This window comes from Lagopus muta, chromosome 26 (genome assembly GCF_023343835.1).
Source record: "Lagopus muta isolate bLagMut1 chromosome 26, bLagMut1 primary, whole genome shotgun sequence".
Lineage (NCBI taxonomy): Eukaryota > Metazoa > Chordata > Aves > Galliformes > Phasianidae > Lagopus > Lagopus muta.
The window spans coordinates 29,401-48,188 of record NC_064458.1 but is presented as its reverse complement, the minus strand read 5'-3'; the positions used below and the strand labels follow the sequence as shown (position 1 = coordinate 48,188).

Below are 18,788 nucleotides of genomic sequence, written 5' to 3'. Positions count from 1 at the left end.
GAGAGGGCTTGGGAGGAAGCACCATCTGGCTTACAATGGGTAAAACTGCTTTTATGGTAAAAGCAAAGTGCTTTGTTTGGTTTCTGTGTCAGACAGCGGACAGAATGTTAAAGCCTTGATGTTCCTCAAACGAAGCACGATCCAGCAATTGAAGATGCTGCAGGGTGGAGAGCTGGGAATCCTGGACTGTTCTTGGCTCTGCCATTCAGGCAATCCTGGACTGTTCTTGGCTCTGCCATTCAGGCACTGCATGACCTGGAGGGAGGCTTCCCGTGCTTGCAAGTAGCCTCAGCCGTGGAGATAGGAACCTCACCCAGCATCCCAGCTCCCTCTGACTTCTTGGGGTTGCAGCTGCTCTGTGGCACAGGTAACAGCCTGGCGGCTCATCTGCAAGCACTGGCAGCTCTGATCCCACGCTGGGAGGACACGCGTGGGTGCTGGGCATAGAGCTGCTTTTTGCAAGTATCTGAATACTCGCCCATGCTTGCTTTCTGTGGCACTTAAGGCCTACAAAACCTGGCTTTGCTGCTTTTCTTTCTGTATTAGAGTTGAGCATTAATTAAATTGCTATTAAATGCCCTGAGGATGTAAGCTAGAGACTTTCATTTTAAATGCAAAGCATCTCACAGCTGGAGGATTTTGTTTTCTCTATATGGCTGTGAGCATATTTCTTGCCCAGGAATTCACCTGACTCTCTTGGTCATGCTTTAGCTTCGATCATGCACCCTGCTTAGTACCTTCTGGTGTATCTTTGAGGTCTGAGGAGCAGCGGAAGAGGAGGTAATGGAGGAAGTTGCACATCTCTGAAGCTTCCTTAAGAGAAGGGTATGCTTTTGCTCACAGAGAGAAGAGTCACTCCCTTCACAGCTGGGTGGGTGCTGGTACGTGGTAAGAAGCTTTATTTTGCGGGGTTTGCTTATTTTAAGTCTTAATCTCAAGTGTTTTCTTCCTGTGCCAAAAGAACAAGTATTCTTAAAATGTCTGCAATGCACTCTTAAACTTTTATAGATGAACAGTTTATCTGCCAGCTGCTTTGATCCTTCAAGCTTGCTTCTGAAGCTGCAGGATTATTTGGTGCCATAAAAAAATAAAGTTTTCTTCTGTTAGGTATTGAGATCCTGAGAGGCATTAACTTGGAAAATCACTACAAACCCAAGTTTTTCTATATGTAACAAGATTGAAATACAGATGGCATAGAAGGCTTCCACCTAGCTGTCCTGAGAGACAGGGAATTGGAGTATGAAGCAGCAAAGTAGCTCTTTTGGATAGAGGATTTGCAGCTGCAATAGAACAGAGTTAACTTCCTGTGAGGGCAAGTGGTAACGGCTGCAGGAAATGGAGGGCATTGTGATGGATGCTGGAGAGGCCGGATGGAAGGCGCTCTTCCTCAGTACTAAGCCTGAGTTTGTTGGGAGGCACTTCTCCCATGAAACTCCAATGTGTGGAGTTTTATTTTTAGGTGTAGGATGTGGAGAACAGATGTTTTGTTTCAAAAATAAGTCATTTTGAACTGCTTCTTGAGCTACAGAATTAGCTAGATGCTGTTACTCTGAAAGATGGTCGAGTGGAAAGCTTCTTAGCATCTCCGTTCCCAAAGTGTTGGGGAATAAAGGTGTGGTGATGGCTCTTTCTCTCAAAGCTGCAGTAGTGGAAGCTCAGGGCACAGTCCTGGGTGCTGTTCTCTCACTGTTGCTGCTCTGCAGAGCAGTGCCTGTGGGATGGCTGAGTTTGCTGCAAAATACGTTTCATCAGATTCCATCAAAGGAGGCGTGGGCTGTGCAGCAGCAGTGTGAGGAAGACAAATGGCTGCAGTGGTGGGGGACTGGGGGAGTCAGACTGCAAAATGCAAAGTGTAAACTGATCATGGCATGTCCTCACTGAGGACTTTTGGAGAAGCATGCACACATCTGCTTCCAGCCCATTGCCTCTTAGCTGGGGCAGATGCAGTGCTTTGCTCCAAAGCCCATGGAATCCTCACTGCAGTGCTGCCCTCCTCCTTGTGTAGAAACAAACTTATTTTCTCTGGTTTTAGCTCAAGCTCCTTGCTCAGAGGCTGTTGCAGCTTCCCCTTGGCTTTCAAGTGAGAACAGCATTGTCCTAGCCCAGCAGCTGTGGCTCTTGCTGTGTTGGGCTCTGTGTTTTGCCTCGAGTCCCAAAGCTGCTCTGAACTGGGATGCAGAGGCTGAGCCATAGGCATTCCCCCTGGCCCCCAGCCTCATTCATGCCAGTCCTTTTTCTTCCCTTCTGACCTTCCCTCATGCATCTGTGCTTCAGCCAGGGTTGTGCAGAGCCAACAAAAGGCACAACCTGGGGAAAGGTCTGTGCATTTTTCCCCCTTTCTTTTTTTTTTTTTTTTTTTTTTTTTTTTTTTTTTTCCAGAAAGCATTGCAGATATCTTTATCCCTGTTCCTGGTGCTGCTCTCAGGGCTAGCTGCAGCTCTCAGGCCGCTAGGCAAACGTTGCTCTGGAGATGCCAACATGCAGTCTCAGTGTTAGTGGTGCAGTCAACAGGGAGGAATGCATGAGGTGGCTGCTGCTGTAGGAAGGGGGTGGGGAGCATGAGGCAGTGTGACAGCAGAGAAATGCAGCAGCCCTGAGTAAGGGATTTTGAAAATAAAAATTGTGGAGAGACTGTAGGGAGCATAGAAAGGCAGGAAGGGTGGACAAACTAGGGTGTTCCAGAGCCACCCAAGCTGACAGATAGGAGTGGGGATGGTGTGTCTGCAGCCAGCGGCTTCCACTATCTGCAGCCTTCAAGTCCCTCCATGGTGGGGGACGTGGTGCTTGAGCTGCTACCAGGCACAACTGGGGACAAACACTATAATGTGGTCGGGACAGGTTTGCAGGTGGGTAAAGGGGCTTTTGCTGCATGGTGGCAGATGGAATGTGTCCAGTGTGGTCCTGGAGCAGCACTGGGTGCTGCTGTACCTGCTTTTCTCACTGCCCTTTTGTCTGCATTTGCTTTGTTCTGCCACTCAGGGAACAGGATGGGGCTCCAGTTTCTTGTGAAGCCATTCATTCCTCTCCTAAAAAGGACAGTTAAATACCACAAAAAGGACAGACAGCTAAGACCCTCTAAAGCTCCTGTCAAAACAGCTGCATGTCCATACAAAAGTTGATCCAGCTGAAGGAACAAATGTATATCTTGCCTTTCTCTGCTTTCCCCTCATCTTTAATCCAGACTTGGAAGGATTTATCTTGCCCAATCCAGGGGCTGTAGAGTAACCATGGGGCTCTACCCAGGCCTACCTCATCTCTTCTTTTGCTTTTCCCTTCAGTTCAGAGCCATGACTGTGCCCTTGGGGCTGCTGCTGGCCCTGTTGGGCTACATCATGGCACTGGACCCTGCACTGGAGGAGGCCTGGGAAGGGTGGAAGAGCCTATATGCCAAGGAGTACCCTGGGGTACGTCTGCACCAGCTGCGGAAGGACCTGGCTGTGCTCAGCTTCCCTTGGGCCTGACAGCCTGGGGTCAGCTTCAGAAGGGTCCATACCTGGGAAGGCCCCTCTGATGCTCCTGGGGGCTGTTCCTGACCCCAAGCTGCTCTGCCCCTTGACAGGAGGCTGAGGTCATCCGCAGGGAGGTCTGGGAGAAGAACCTACGGCGCATAGAGCAGCACAACTGGGAAGAGTCACAGGGGCAGCATACGTTCCGCCTGGGCATGAACCATTACGGGGACCTGGTACTTGCACCTTCTCCAAGGACTTGATCTGAGGGCTAGGTGCCCCCAGCCTACTCTGCTTGGAGTGATGGTGCTCCCTGGGGTGCAACCTGCCCATGGGGAGCAGCAGTGCAGGTGGCCCTGCACACACACATATGCACCTACAGATGGATGAGGAGTTCAACCAACTCCTGAATGGCTTCACCCCAGTGCAGCATGAGGAGCCAGCACTGACCTTCCAGGCATCGGCAGCTCAGAAGACCCCAGCAGAAGTAGACTGGAGGGTGAGAGGCTACGTGACACCCGTAAAGAACCAGGTAGGCACGTGGGGGGCTCTGTCCAGGGCCACAGGATGGGTGCCAGCAGCAGAAACCAGAGACTGCATCCTCCAAAGGGCCAGAATTCTGTGAAACCCAGCAGTCCTATAGTTTTGGCTGTTGCAGTTTCTTGTAGTTTTGCAGATGAGGAGCTGGAAAGCAACACTATGGAGTCACCCTCCATCACGTTTTGGAATGATGTTGTGATCCCCCCCATCACTTCCCTCTCACCCAGGGGCACTGTGGATCATGCTGGGCATTCAGTGCCACAGGGGCCCTGGAGGGACTTGTCTTTAATTGGACGGGGAAGCTGGCAGTGCTGAGTGAGCAGAACCTCATCGACTGCTCCTGGAAGCTGGGCAACAACGGTTGCCAAGGTGGCTACATGACCCGTGCCTTCCAGTATGTGCATGACAGTGGTGGCATGAACTCCGAGCACGTCTACCCCTACGAGGCCACAGTAAGGGGCAGCAGGAAGGTGGGCAATCAGGGATAGAGCTGTGCTTGTGGGTCCCAGCCCTGGCACTGCTTTCTCCCTGCTCTCAGGACACCTCTAGCTGCCGATACAACCCTGGGGACAGGGCGGCCAACTGCTCCACAGTCTGGCTGGTGGCCCAGGGCAGTGAGGCAGCGCTGGAGCAGGCAGTGGCAACTGTGGGCCCTGTGTCTGTGGCAGTGGATGCCAGCAGCTTCTTCTTTCACTTCTACAAATCAGGTATCAACTCCTGCACCTGGAGAGGTGTGGTTAGGTAGACTGAGGCAGGTGTGCCTTGCTGTGGGGCTGGGCAGCCAAGCCCTAGCAGAGCCCACAGGGCACCCAGCCCAGGGGAATAAGATCAGCCACCCTCCTTTTTCCAGGAGATGAATTGACCGGGGTCAGAGCCTGGACAACTCAGTTCTGTTCTTTCCAGGCATCTTCAGCAGTATGTTTTGCAGCCAGAAGGTGAACCATGGGATGTTGGCTGTGGGCTATGGTACCAGCCAGGAGGGCAAGAAGAATGTGAGCTACTGGATCTTAAAGAATAGGTAGAGGTGGCTTAGATCTGCCATCACTTTCAGCCTGTCCACTGCTCCTCCACGAGGTCAAAGATGCAGCAGGAGTATCCCCGTCCCATGACATGTGACACGTCTCCCTGTGCCATGGGAGTGCACATGCGCTCATTCTCCATTTCCTCCTGCAGCTGGTCAGAGGTGTGGGGTGAGCAGGGCTACATCCGCCTGCTGAAGGGAGCCAAAAACCACTGTGGGGTGGCCAACCAGGCCAGCTTTCCTCTGCTGTGAGATCCTGGACTGGAAGGAAGATGGCACTCACTGGGATTGCTCCCCTGCCTTGCTGTGAGGATAGGGATGCTTCCTTCAGGAAGGGGCTTTTGTCTGTGTGAGAAACAATTAAAAATGGCATAGCTAATCACTCTGTGCCTGCTAAGGGGGGCTAAGGCATGGCTAATGTAGCAGGTTCTTTTTTTTCTTTTCTTGGTTGGTGAAAGGAGCTTTCTCTGCCCCTTTCATAGAACCACAGAATGGTTTGTGTTGAAAGGGACCTCTAAAGCCCATCTTGTCCCGCTCTGCAAAGAACAGGGATGCCTACAGCCCAATCAGGTGCTTTTCCTTCCATCTGAATCTCAAATGCCAGAGCTCTGAGATTTTTGGCCACAACTGCAGCTCTCTAACTCAAACATTATCCCTCCTAGCCTAGCTCTTTATAAAGTAACTCCTTATCAAAGCAAACCTGCAGCACACATGGAAAAAAAAACCCTTAACTTCCTTCACCTTCTGCTGCTTATTTCTGTGTCTATCAAATACTGTGGGGATTCGCTCTCTCTGAGAGCAAACACAAGGCCATAAAAAGGGGAACACAGCCCTGAAATGGCCAGCCCGCGGGATGGCTCCAGGGGCGCTGTCCATGTAGACGCCGTCACTTTGTCCCGTATCCTAATGGCTCTTTGTCCCAGTCGTGAAGAGTCCTCGCAGTCCCTGCCCTCACTCCGCTACGTCCCAACCCAGGCTCCCTGCCCACACACAAGATGGCCGCCACGGCGCCCCCTAACCGCTCGCCGCCCGCGCTGACCCCTTCCGCCCGCCGTAGCGCGGGCTTCCTTTTCAAGATGGCGGCGCCCTGCGGTCGGAGCAGTCGGTGGCTGTGGGCCACGGTGGTGCCGGCCGCCGTGCTATGCTTAGCGGTCCGGGCCGCGGAGGAGGCAAGCACAGCTGATTTCGACGTGAGGCCCGGCGGAGAGGCTCACTCTTTCTCCCGGAGCCTGGTAAGGGGAGAGGAGGGACGGGGAGAGGAGAGTGTACGCGTCTCTCGCTGATTGGTGGGAACGCATGTCGTTCCTCGCTCCTGGCACGGGGATTGGCTGACAGCAGGGAAGGCGGGACGAGTGGTAGATGACAGGGGTGGGAGGTGGGGGGTCTGGGCCGGTTGCTGTGGGAGCGATGCCTGGGAAAGGGGCCTTCAGGTGGGGGTGGACTAGAAAGGAATGAGATCTCTAGGAAGGAAGGAACCGGGATCGGGTCTCCAAAGAGAAAGGGGTCTGGGGCGCCAAAGAATGGCCACTAGCTGAAGGAAATGTGTCGCCACCAGGGTGGGATGATCCCTGTGACCAAGAACTCCCTAGGCCGGGTCGAGAGGGGGGTTCAGTGGAAGGAGATGCTTCAAGGGAAAGTGAGGGGCTCCAAGGGAAGGAGGAGTCTCTAGGGAAGGGTGTGCTGAGGGGATCTGGTGAGTTGGGAACTGCAGGTTCCTGCCCACTCCCTAGCCCAGATCCTCAGGGTTCTGTTGAGACCCCCAGAGCACCTCCTGGATGAGGGCCTTGCAGCCCCCACCAATACTGGGGCTCTTCCTAGAGTCAGACCAGTGGGGGATCCTCTGTGCCCACACCCCTCATGGCCTTCTCAGGTGTTCCCATGTCTCATGTTGGTGAAGTACTGATGTTGTACAGGTAGATTCACACAGTTTGTCACTCCATGGCCAAGCTGCTGATCTTCTCTTTCTCCAGGGAGATTACACCTGCACTTTCACGTACTCTGCTCAGGGAGGAACAAATGAGGTGAGTTGGGCAATTTGGATTCTTCCTTTGCGCTCAGTCTGGCTGCACAGAACAGGATTCTGTTGTTATCAGTGCTGACATCAGTAGTAACTGGGAAGGACTGATGTGCCTCAGAGATAAAAGGCTGCTGTTCTGCTAGAAGCCTCAGTTGGTCAGTCATCATTTTGTCCCCTAGGTTTAGTTGTGGCCAGGACAAGAAACTTCTTTTTCTACAAGAAGGAAGTGGTTTCCTTTGTGATCAGCTGATTCCAGGGCCCAGGAGCTGAGGGAGGGTGGTGGCACCATTTACGACACCATGTGTTAGCAAAAATAGCGTTGTTGGGTTTGCTTCTTTAATGGAAGCGTCCTCTGTGTGTTGTAACAATGCTGTGGCACACAAGGCCATGACATTTGTAAGTTTTAATGAATCTTGGGGCCAAATGCTTTCAATGGAGAACAGAGTTATCATTTCATGCCCCTGTAGGTAGGAAGGGCCTTGGAGGAGTAACTCCATAGTTTTTAGGAAACTCTGCATAGAACCAGGTCCTTTTATTTTATTGTAAAATGGTATGAGACTTGTACTCTTTTCTATAACTGCACTGATGAAATTGTGGGGAAAAGAGAAAGAGTGACCAGGGCTCCTGCTTTGTGCAAACAAAATAGAAGGGGCCATCAACAGCTGTTCTGTAATTATGTTTTGCAATTTCACAGTGGTGCTCCTGCACCTAGGAGGCGGGGATGAGTTGGAAAATGGGAGATGTTTCTCAAGATTAACTGTTGCGGCTTTTCCCCTCTGCAGCAATGGCAGATGAACATTGGAGTCAGTGAAGACAACCTGCTCTTCTCCTGCTCTGTCTGGAGGTGTGTGGTTTAACCTGAAAAGCAACAAGCCAGGTGGCGGCTTGGCCAGGGTTCTTCCCTGTGGCAGCAGGGATGGTGCTTCCTGGCTTTCCTCTCCCGGGAGTTGCTGTGACTCTGGGAGGTCTCACAAGCCAGGTGATGTTTCTTCCCCGATTTCTTCACTATACTAGTTGAAGCTACAAAAGAGCTAGAGATGGCTGTGGAGGGAGGGAGCTGTGTATCCTGCCACTCGTCTACACTTCCACCCTCTCTACCAACAGCAGGGATTAGAAGAAGCTGCCTGATTTGCCCCTTCACTGGAAAGTCAGAGCAGGATGGTCTCTAATGCTTGTGGCCTAGAGAGAGCCAAGAACCAGAGTGCCACTGTGCCTGACCCTTCCCTATGATCTCACCTCCCATTATAACCTTTCCCTGCTTTAGATGCCAAAGGCTGTGTTCTTATTTTAGGCCCCAAGGGAAGTCTTACCTCTTCTTCACCCAGTTTAAATCAGAAGTGAAAGGAGCCAAGATAGAATACGCCATGGCTTATGTAAGTCCAAGCTGATGACTCGGATATAGGCATGTGGGAAGCTGCTGTAAAATGTGGGTTGAACATTGAAAACTTTCATGAGACATCTGTCCAGTAAAATATACTCCACCATGCCCTTAATTAGAGAGTGGTGGCAGTCAGGACCGAGTGTCTGCAGAAAGACCCTCCAGCACTATTTAATTTCTGCTCCTTGTATGCTGTGGGTTAACTGCTGGTTTTGCCAATGTCATTGGCTCCAAAAGACACCATCCTGCCAGGATGCACAGGACAAGGAGCACCTTGATTTGTCTCAGCAAATTCATTCTTCCATCTCTTTGACTTTCAGTCATCTGAAGGTGGCTAGTTTGTGGTTTAAAAGGAAATGGAAACCTAGCCAGGAATTTTCCTTCAGATTTCCTTTGCAGATGTAGTTCTTTCACTCCACATTATTAAAAGACAAGTTTTTTCATTTTCAAAATGTGATGTTGTTTATTTGCTTTAGATGCACTAGCTTCTTAGATTACCTCAATTGCATAAGCTTTTTTTCCTTCCTGTTTCAGTCTCAAGCTGCAGTGGGTGCACAGAGTGACATCCCCTTAAAACAGGAAGAATTCGAAATCACTGAAACGACAGGTCTGTGACTGCGAAAACTACATGAAAAAGGGCCTGGTGTGGGAGACAAGCCTGGTTGTCTACCAGGAGATGAGCAGTTAAGCTTAAAGCCAATAGATGACAGCATGGAGGCAGACACTGCACATTATGGAGTCAGCAGTGTAGTGTTCATGATCCATAGTTGGCAGCAAGATTTTGCAGGTCCCCTTCCTGTTTAAGTGTTAATTGGCATAGGGAAGAATGGGTTTATCACAGTGTGCTTGTACTGTGCATGTAAAGAACGTCAGTGTCCAACTTGCTGGCTTTTTATCATCCTGGAAGGGAACCAGCAGAGCTGTTTTATTTATACCTTACCATTTGTTTATCCTGTACTTGTTTTTTCTCTTTGTAGTGTCTCACAGGGAAGGCAAGTTCCGTTTTGAACTGTCGAAACTCGTGATTGTAGCAAAAACTCCCCATGATGAGCTGTGACTCTGAAGATGCTCTTGGGCAGTGTTTCGGCCAGGAGACCATGGCAGACAATGGAGTTTACTTATTATTGGCAGTTATTTCAGTTGGCCAAACCTTTCATGTTTTCCATATTGAGGTGCGCTAGGGTCCAAGACAAGTGGGGGGCGTTGAGGTGTTGAGAAAAATGCGTTCTGTCTTGTGTCAGAGTAACAGTGTGCTTTGCAGCTGGAAACATCCTCTGAAAATCCTGATCTAGAGCCAGCCATTCTGCTGCCTTCTTTCTACTTCAGTGATCTGAATATGGTAAAGCAGCCCTCTAAAACAGCACTTTATCTTCCTTGCTAGGAGGAGCAATGCAGCAGCTGGATTTAAGCAAGATCTCCTAAATGAAAGTTGTTAACCCTGGAGTCTCTGGAAGGTGGTAACAGGGTTTCTTTCTCTGGAAGCTTTACAGAAGAAACAAATTAAATTGGGTAGAAGGGGGAAGGAAGGGATAGGGTTGGTCAAAGCCAATTGACTTCTTATGTGCTACTGTGGAAAACCATCACTGGCTTAATTGGAGAGGATGTTCTGTTCCTGTCCTAGTGCAGATTGCAGATTGGGATAACTTGGCATGGGGAAGGCAGTTTCTTATTCTGGCACAACCCAGGAATCAATCCAAGCAACACTTTCATGTCTCAGTAACAGTGCAGGACTATTTTCTATGTACAGAAGCATTTTTTTTCTTATCTAAAATATTAACAGCGAGGGAAAGTGGAATTCCTATCCTGTGTAAATACACAAATAAAGCATCATCTTCTCACCTGGGTTTGCTTTGGTCTATGATTCCTGTTCTCCAACTGGATGCCTAGCAATCCAGTTCAGTGCTTACTTAGCCAGGAGTTGCTGAGATGTCGTGCAGGAGGTGGCTGCAGGTTTATGGGGGATCTGCACATCCAAGAGGTATCCCAGCAGCCCACAGGAACCTGTAACCCAGTGCTGTCATGATAGGTGCTTTGCCCAGAGCTGATGCCTGGTGTCAACTGTGGTTATTGTTAGCTTTTCTGTTTTGTGGGAGTTTCCTCAACTTTGAGAGTACTTTGCACTGGGAATTTTACAGGCTTTGTTTTCCAGAGTGTTCCTGGACGTTTCTTTCTCCATTGGGTGGCTCCTGGAATTGCAGATAACCTGCAGGTCTGAGGAGTGATCTCTTTCCCTTAAACCAGCTGCTTGGAGGGAGTCAGCAAAACAGAATCAAAGGGACTCATTTCCCAGACTCAGATGGCCAGTGTTGGGATAGAAATCTAGGTTGTGAGGTGGCTCTGCTAGCAGAGGGTGAGCTCTCCATGGCTTCACCAGGATGGGAAAGTGGGTTTGAGGATGAGGTGTGTGTTTGCTGTGGGGTGCAGGGAAGAACATTGAGATTAGGGATTTGAAAGTGAGGGAAAGCTGGTGCCAGGCACTTTGTGAGTTGAGCTTGGTCCTCTCTCTCGCACAGGAGAGTAAGAACCCTTGGGGACAAAGAAAACAGCTGTGATTCAGTAGGGACTACTCTGAGCAGAGATGCTTCATACAGTTAAGGAACATGATGCAGCTGGTGCTGATGTGCGCATCGAGAACGGAACAGTGAAGCATTTTTGGCTGCCAGCGCAGCAGCATCCATCAGCTCCATTCCACTTTGTGTTCTCTGCATCTACCGATACTCCACCAAGCGGTGCTGAGCTGTTAGCAGCCCCAGCTACTCTTAGGCATATATCTGACAATTGCAGAAAGCGCAAGGGAGATAGGAACATCTGTTCTCAAACGTTGCACACCAAAGCCTACACTTCTCTGCCTTCTCCAAAGGGCCAACAACTCTGTGACTCTTGGCTGCATTCTCCTATGCTCATGCATGTATATGCACTTTACTCCACATCCTGAGCTTGCTTTGCACAATTAAATTAGCCGCGATACTTAAAGCCATGCCTATGAAATGACGGAGGTAGAGGCTTTTAGTATTAAAGGCTGAAACTTACCACTGCCTTGAGCTGGCAGCAGGAAGGGAGCAGTGGATGCGAGTGGCTGGGTTGTACCTGTGAGCACTGGAGACATCCCACAGAGCACAAGGAACAAGAAAGTCACCAAGATAAGGCCAGCTGATGTTGCGCAGTGACTTGTCTATTTTCAAAGCAAAGATCAATGTTTGAAATAGGCCAAGGCTGGTGCATCTATGCTGAGAGCACAATGCACTGTAAGGCTGCCCCTTCCCTTTTGTCACTGGAGTTGTGCTTTTTTTATTCCTGCTGTGCAGCACAGGGACTGATGCAGGGAAGCATGTGGGTGCATGTACAGGACCCCATACCTTTGGTGCTGATTTTGCACCATGGTTTTTCCCACCACCTCAGCGTTGGCTGTGCAGCACTGCTGTGCCAGGGAGCAGCGGTTTGAGGAGGAGGATCTTTGTTGTCATGCCAGGGAAAGGGAAAGCAGAAGCCTCAGGCACAGTGAGCAATCTTCATGCAAAGGACAAACCTAGCAAGCTAGTGCCCATCGCACTTGTTTGGTGACCATCACCGCTTTGTATGAACCACACAGAGCACCAAGCCAAACCAGTTGAGTTTATTTAAATAACTCATAAGGGCTACAGAGTTTTGTAAAAAACAATTAGAACTCACTCAAGGACGTAAAATGTGTGAAATACTTGGGACAATGACAAAGGAAGGCATCTGAGTGATCACAGTGATACCATCCACAGGAGGCTGTTTGGGGATCCCAGCTGAGCCCAGGATGAAGGAGAACACAGGGCCACCAGTGTGCTTCCAGCCCTGAAGGACCACTGCTCACCCGTGCAATTGGGGATCTTTCTGGTTGCCAGGACTTGCCCTTGGGAGGCCAAAACCCCTTCCAGCCTGCAAGGCACAGAAGTACCCTCCTAAGCTGGGCAGCGTAAACTTAGAGCATGGCTTCCTCCCACTGTGTCATGGAGGTGCTGAGACCTTGCCAAAATAGAGCCATGATAATGGTATCACACCTCCTCACCAAGCAGCTGCCCATCTGCTTGGATTGGTGTTGCACACTGCCAGTCTTTGGTTTGTTTTCTATAGAAGGATTACAGTCAAGTTCAAAGTGGAGAATCCAGTTGTGGCCAGTTCCTTGGACTCAGAGCTAAGAGTACTTCACGGGCAAAGGAAAACCAAGAATACAGCAGGAGCCCAGGGAGCCAGAAGCCCTGGAGCACTGCAAAGAACTCAGCCAGGAGCAAGGTTTGCAGATCCTGGGCAAGGAACGGACAAAGTCAGGAGGTTCGGTCTTTTATATAAAGAGGAGAAAATGAGAGAGTTAGCATCACAGAGAAGAGGACAAAGCCCCGTCATCACCAAAATGTCTGTATGTCCTGTCTTCAGGCTCATAGGTAATGGGATGCTGAATCATGTTGCCACCAATGGCTTCAAATGTTGTCCTCCTCCAGCATCTTATTGACACCTTCACAGATCCTCTTCAGGTGGGTGCGGTAGGGCTCGGCTGGCCCGTAGAGGGCTGAGAGGAACTCGTAGTCTGCAAAGTGGTTGAAGACATGGTTGATGCGGGAGTGTGACTTGGCCGTCAGGTGGCTGCTGACAGCCTGGTGCAGGAGGTCTCGGCACTCCGTCAGCACACTTGACATGACCCTGCGGTCAAAGGTAAAGTCTATCTGGTGGAAGCTGACCGCTGTCATGGCCAAGGTGTGCACCTTCTTGCGGAAGCGCTCTATCACCAGCAGCTCCTCAGGGCTGAACTGCCCATTGCGGTACAGCACACCCAGCTTCATCACAATCTTGATGAGGTTTTTGATGATCTTCTGGGCCTCTTTGCGATTGTGGGTGTACTCCTTTGTGGCTCGATAAAGCTCGTCCAAGATCTCGCTGCTTGTGTCGTCAATGAAGACATTGGCCATGGTCTTGGAAGCCATTTTGCTCAAGAGCTTCTTCTGGGCCTGCAAGGCCAAGCTCTTGGTGCTGAAGGTGTCCATCTCTGCGGGGAAAAAGAGGCACACATGGTTCAGCACACATCCTGGAACTGCCCCTACATCCTCATCCTCCCTCGCACTAAAGGTAAGACTAGGAGCAGCTCTTCCTCAGGAGGCTCTGGCTGCCAGAGGAGAGGAGCTCACTCCCCAGCTTAGGTTTAGGGATGACTTATGGGGTGTTCCTGACTCTCTTCCCTAGTTGCTGGGGTAAAACTGCAGTACAATTCCCATGAGACCTTCACTCTTCTACTTCCCAAGATTGCCACTGCACTGAACTGCAGGAAAGGGCTCCTGTCCCATCACTTTACTGCTTCCTTACAACCTGACTCATTTCCTGTAGGTTGAGACAGATGGGGCTGAGTCACCCATTGTAGACACGTGCAGCTCTGTGTGGTGACAGCTGTTCCAGTGCGAGGATGAGTGAGAGATGCAGGTTGCTTATGCAATTATCTGCATGCAGCACAGTCAGAATGGTAAAAGGAGAGCAGGGAAGGGATTGCTCTATAAATACATCACCATTGGTTCTCTTGATCGTGGAGGGAAAAGAAATATTGAAGCTAAAGGACACTGCCAGAGTGAGAATAAATTAGATACAGAGAGGAGAACTGCCAACTGCCCCATACACACGGTGCTGCCAGAGCTGAGCCCATGTGCTGGGCTCACAAATGGCCCCAGCTGCAATCCCAGGCCATGAGCCCCCCTATTGGCAATGGGCTTTGTGCCCTGAATGCTCCCAGTGCTACAGGATGCTGAGCAGGAGCAGTGCCTGTATAAATAGAGATTCCCACGCCTGAGCTCTTTGTTGGGCAACCACAGTCAACGAGCAAAAGCAAACTCCACCCATGGAATCATGAAAAAATAGGAAGCGCCCACTCCTCCAAAACACTCAACTGCAGTCACGGACTTTGCTTCTGCATTGATCCCAGGGGGAAGCTTCCACACCCCAAAGATTCAATCAGCTCCCAGTGGGAGATTTTATGGGCTTTTTCCTGCTGGGAAGGGTCCCACTGACCCCTGGTCCCATTGTTGGCGGAGGGGCTGTCACCACTATCAGTGTGCGGAAGAGTCTGCTTTGCCCTACTGAGCAGTCTGCAGACTGAAATAAACCACCAAATTTCCTTCCTGTCACTCAAGTCTGCAGCCCTATGCTGGGCTTGTTTTTTTTTCCTTCTTCTTAATGAAAACGCCCTTGAAACCCAGGGTCTGCTACTGAAAGAGCAGCACTACTGTACACTGAGCCCTGCTCTGGAAGAGCACAGTGTAGCGTCGCCCTGGCAATGAATGGTGGCTTTGCACGCAGCCACTGTCATTTCTTTGGACTTTTTTCCAGGAATCTGAACCCAACTGAGAAAAGTCGAGCTTCCTGGGAGCTTTGCAGACTCCAGCAGGACTTGAAGGCATGGCCACGCCATGGGGCTCTGCTGAAGGCTGCAACATCTGCACTGGGTTCTATACCCGGATATCCTGTGGGACCTGTGAAGGTGATGCTCCAACACACCCCAAAGCACTGCAATGAGTTCCTGCCAGGCTGGGCAAATGCAAGGTCCTTGTTTCAGCTCAGGGCTTTGGTTAAGCACTGAAAGCTGCTCAGCTGCAGGAGCAGAAAGAGACCTGGAGATACAGGAACAGGAGGTGCAGAGGTGGGGTGGAGAAGGAGGAGACCCTCTGGTCTGGGGGATGAAATTCTCATCCACAGAGGGAACAAAAACCCCATTACTGGGGTCAGGGGAGTCCCAGTCTCACACCCCACACTCACCCCACACTGGTGTCGATCCGGGTGCCAATCACCAGGCGCCCACAGCACTTCACCATACAACCCCACTGCACTCCTGGCAACCCCACAGCAGCTCCCATGGCAGCGGGATGAATATTTGATGCAGAAATGCAAACACACTTCAATAATGCATGGGGCAGTGTGGAGCAAGCGTGCAGAAAGGAGGGCTTGAGCTCGGAGCTCCTCCACCTCCCAGCTATGTTCCTGCCCACCCCACCACACTTCCATTCCCTCCAACACAGTCCTGAGGGCAGCACCACTGTCTCCTATTAGGGCCAATGCTAAAAGTCAGCATTTCAGGGTTGCCATCTCCTTGGTTCCCTGTGCTGTGTGTGCTACACCCCCCCACTGCCACTCAGGGAGATGCACGCATTGTGCCGCATTGCTGCTCTGCTCCCCAGTGCCGCCCCTATCACTTTCCTCTGCCAACCACCAAGCGCCCAACCAACATTAATTAATTAAACCTCACTGCTGTGCCAGATCACAGGAGAAGGGCCAGAACTGCTGGGGTGTAACCAGAGCCTGACCCCACAGTGCTCAGCCCTCCCAGCCACATGCTGGGTGACACAGAAGGAAGCCAGTACCTTTGCTTGTCACTGCTCTGTGTGTGTGTTGTCATGGGTGCACACAGCCCTGCAGGAACATGTGTGCAGAGCAGAATGAGGCCAGAGGGGAAGCACCCTGCAGCAGAGGGGAAACCTTATGACCCAACAGAGTGAACAGGAGCACAGTGAGGGCAGGGGACAAAGAACACTGTGGGGACGAACCCTGAGCCCTACGCAATGCCTCACTTGGTTGCTGTGTGGCCTTGCTCTGCTGTTCTGGGACTCATTGTTGAATTCTGGGCCATGACTCCCTTTCCCTCGGCCATGCAGCAGCAACACAGCAGTGCTTAGAGCTGCTCCAGTACTGCTCACAGCCCCATGCCATCCTGCTGGTGGCTGTGCTGGGGTCAGGAGCACAAGCCCAGATCTTCAGCAGAAGCAAAAAAAGGGGAAGAGTCTACCCAAGATGGCAAAATGCCTTTGGGGGTTTTTGAGCTTTTATAACCTGAAATCCCTCCAGGAAAAAGTGTCTTGCCCATTCCTGCAGCACAGCAGAGTGGCGCACACAGGGCACAATCACCTTAGTGACAAGGGGCCAAAGGCAGCACAGAAGGCCTGAGAGAAGGGGACAGCCAGACCACAGGAAGAGTCATTGCAGCACCCTGCATGCACCCATCACTGTTCATCCTGGTGCCCCCTGCCACCCAATGGGACAGAAGCCAAGAACATTGCAACAAGCTCCATTGCAACGAGCCCAGCATCCCCGAGCAACCTGCAGGGCTGGGAAACACCTGACTTGGTCCCAGATCTGAATGGGCACCTGGGAACTTCAGTGTGCCCAGCAGCTCCAACATGGCCATGCATGGAGCTGGGTGAGGGGCTCCCACTACCAGCCCCAGCCTCAGGCATGGGAGGGAAGAGGGCTCCCGCAGTGCTCCCTTCCCTGGGGACATGGCCATGGACGCTGAGTGGGAACAGCTGCTGGCACCTTGAGGGGGCCCCTGGGGAAAGCACCTCTATGCCATGCTTGGAGATCTGGTGGTGTCATCATGCCCAGGGGCTCAGCAGCTGCAACACGAGGAGGAGGAAGGGGGTATTTTGGAGCATCCATCTCGCCTTCTATTTCCTCCTTCCCTTATCAGGCAGACAACGACCACTCTCTCTTGTGAGAGACAAACTTCCTTTCTCCCTCACCAGGAGGAGACAGAGGCTCAGGAGAGCGATGGGGAAGTGCAAAACAGAGGGGGAAGCAGCAGTGCCGAGGCTGCACAGCACAGTGCACACTTCCTGCCCCTGGAAGGCTGCATCAAGGGCAAAGCTAAGCAAAGTTTTGCAGATAGACTTTATCCTGATGGAGACAGTCCTGTAATGGGACCACTGCTGCAGCCTTCCTCCAGCGATGCTGTACTTCAGGTCACAACACAATGTTTGCAGCACCCTAAAAACTTCTTGGTGTGCTCTGCAGCAGTCAGGACAGTTTCATGTCACACCAGGCGGAATCCTCCCAGCCTCAGGGGTCCATCTGTGGTGCTGGGGGGAGGGGGGAGGGCTCTAGGCCCCTGGGAGCTGTGGTGCCCCGCAAGTCCCCCACACGTGCAGGTTGGGGCTGCCATGGAGTGAGAGCCATGTTGGGCACCATGGCCCTGTTTGTGCACGGAACAGCATATCACATCCTTCCCGGAGCTGCTTCTCCGCTTCCCTTTTCAGACCCTGGTTCAGCTCCCCCAAGCTGCACAAACCCAAACACCCCCCACTATGCAGGAAGATGGGGACCAAAGTATGCTTCTTCAACTGCTGCAGTGAACCCCTCTCCTCTTTGCCGCTGTCCCATATTTTATCCAGAGGGAAAGCCGAGGCAGAGCCCCACACAAGACCCAGCTGCCCCATCAACACGTCCCTCAAAACTGTGCCTCACCGTGGCCCTCAGTCCCACACTCGTGCCCTGGGACACCTCCGGGACCCCCTTCTTCCCGCACTATGCAGCACATAGCCCCGGGGCAGCCCGGAGCCGCTCAGTTCTCTCGGCGCATAGTTCCATCCCCCTCCCACGCCCCCCCCACCCGGCTTTTCAGAGCCACCCGGACAGGGGAAGCTGCCTCCGTTGCCGCCGCCGGTGAACCCCAGAACCTCCCAGTGACCCCCAGTGCACAGAGCCGCGGTTCGGGTAGAATTTCGGGCATGCAGCCCCCCGCGAAACGATATCAGGGACAGCGAGCCCCGCGCCTACAGCCCTTACCTGCACCAGAGCCACAGGGGCTCCTCCTGTGGGACGGGGTGTTTATTTTCCCGGGGCCTCTTCGTGCCCGGTCACAGCTGTATCGGTACCCCGTACGCCGCCGTGCCCGGTGCCCCCGGGCTGCTCCGGACCAAGCGGGGCCGAGCGCGGATGCAGCGGGGGCGGTGCCCATCGGCGGTGCTGGCCAATGGTGACGCGGGGCTTGCTACGAAGCTGCCAATAGGAGGGGGGACAGGGGAGTACCGAGGGGGCGGACTTCCCTCTCGCCCCGGGGTCATCGGCACCGGTGCCGGCCCCGGGACCGGGACGGGTGACCCTTCCCTGGTGCGCTGTGGGACTGACCCGCCCCGGATGGAGCCCGGCAGTCGGGTACCCGAGGGCAGCTCCAGCCACTGTTGTCGTTCCGGTGCCGCTGAGCTCCTGTCCGGGAAAAGCCGTTCCCGGACGGCGGGGAAATCCCACACGCAGTGGCCGTGCTCCGACCAAGTGGGATTGGGGAGGGGTCCTCTGCCAGCGCTCAGTGTGGTACCGCCCGCTCTGAGGGGCCCTGGAGGGCTCTAAGGGGCACTGTTGGGCACTCGGTGACTCTGGGAGGATACTGGGGAGCAATGGGAAGCTCTGAATTGCACTGGGGGGCTGTCATGGGCTCTGAGGGGCATGGGGGACTTTGGGTTGTATTGTGGGCTCTGAGGGGCACTGGGGGCCCGAGGGGACACTGGGGTGCCTTGGGGGGCTCTTAGGGGTACTGGTGGGCACTGGGGGACACTGGAGAGCACTTGGGGGGTTCTGAGGGGCACTGGGGTCCCTGGGGAGCTCTGATGTGCACTGAGG

The 18,788-nt window shown here is 52.4% G+C and overlaps 3 protein-coding genes across 4 annotated transcripts; 2 read left to right on the top strand and 1 right to left on the bottom strand.

Annotated features, from left to right (window-relative positions):
• The first annotated feature begins 54 nt into the window (after positions 1-54).
• On the top strand, positions 55-5,988 carry LOC125684891 (procathepsin L-like). Of its 2 annotated transcripts, XM_048927456.1 has the most exons (9): positions 55-367; positions 757-881; positions 3,279-3,404; positions 3,560-3,682; positions 3,829-3,978; positions 4,214-4,438; positions 4,525-4,693; positions 4,890-5,004; positions 5,160-5,985. In XM_048927456.1, the coding sequence occupies exons 2-9, from the start codon at positions 828-830 to the stop codon at positions 5,257-5,259; spliced, it is 1,062 nt and encodes a 353-aa protein (XP_048783413.1). In that variant the 5' UTR covers positions 55-367; positions 757-827; the 3' UTR covers positions 5,260-5,985. The 2 variants fall into 2 exon arrangements, with proteins under 2 accessions (XP_048783413.1, XP_048783414.1); XM_048927457.1 differs by lacking the exon at positions 3,279-3,404 and having other exon boundaries at positions 55-881; positions 5,160-5,988.
• Positions 5,988-10,240, top strand: MYDGF (myeloid derived growth factor). The gene is made up of 6 exons (XM_048927458.1): positions 5,988-6,239; positions 6,978-7,028; positions 7,807-7,868; positions 8,316-8,397; positions 8,937-9,009; positions 9,380-10,240. The coding sequence occupies exons 1-6, from the start codon at positions 6,003-6,005 to the stop codon at positions 9,457-9,459; spliced, it is 585 nt and encodes a 194-aa protein (XP_048783415.1). The 5' UTR covers positions 5,988-6,002; the 3' UTR covers positions 9,460-10,240.
• A 1,760-nt stretch (positions 10,241-12,000) lies between these two features.
• Positions 12,001-18,609, bottom strand: TNFAIP8L1 (TNF alpha induced protein 8 like 1). The gene is made up of 2 exons (XM_048927848.1): positions 17,958-18,609; positions 12,001-13,407 (listed from the first exon to the last, which is right to left on the bottom strand). The coding sequence occupies exons 1-2, from the start codon at positions 18,127-18,129 to the stop codon at positions 12,845-12,847; spliced, it is 735 nt and encodes a 244-aa protein (XP_048783805.1). The 5' UTR covers positions 18,130-18,609; the 3' UTR covers positions 12,001-12,844.
• Positions 18,610-18,788: the final 179 nt, after the last annotated feature.

Coding starts and splice junctions, on each gene's coding strand:
- MYDGF (XM_048927458.1), top strand. CDS start 6,003: ATGGCCGCCACGGCGCCCCCTAACCGCTCGCCGCCCGCGCTGACCCCT. Junction 8,398..8,936: donor TAGAATACGCCATGGCTTAT/GTAAGTCCAAGC, acceptor TTCCTGTTTCAG/TCTCAAGCTGCAGTGGGTGC. Junction 9,010..9,379: donor CGAAATCACTGAAACGACAG/GTCTGTGACTGC, acceptor TTCTCTTTGTAG/TGTCTCACAGGGAAGGCAAG.
- LOC125684891 (XM_048927456.1), top strand. CDS start 828: ATGCTTTTGCTCACAGAGAGAAGAGTCACTCCCTTCACAGCTGGGTGG. Junction 3,683..3,828: donor TGAACCATTACGGGGACCTG/GTACTTGCACCT, acceptor ATGCACCTACAG/ATGGATGAGGAGTTCAACCA. Junction 5,005..5,159: donor TACTGGATCTTAAAGAATAG/GTAGAGGTGGCT, acceptor TTCCTCCTGCAG/CTGGTCAGAGGTGTGGGGTG.
- TNFAIP8L1 (XM_048927848.1), bottom strand. CDS start 18,129: ATGGGCACCGCCCCCGCTGCATCCGCGCTCGGCCCCGCTTGGTCCGGA. Junction 13,408..17,957: donor CCCCTGTGGCTCTGGTGCAG/GTAAGGGCTGTA, acceptor TTTTCCCCGCAG/AGATGGACACCTTCAGCACC.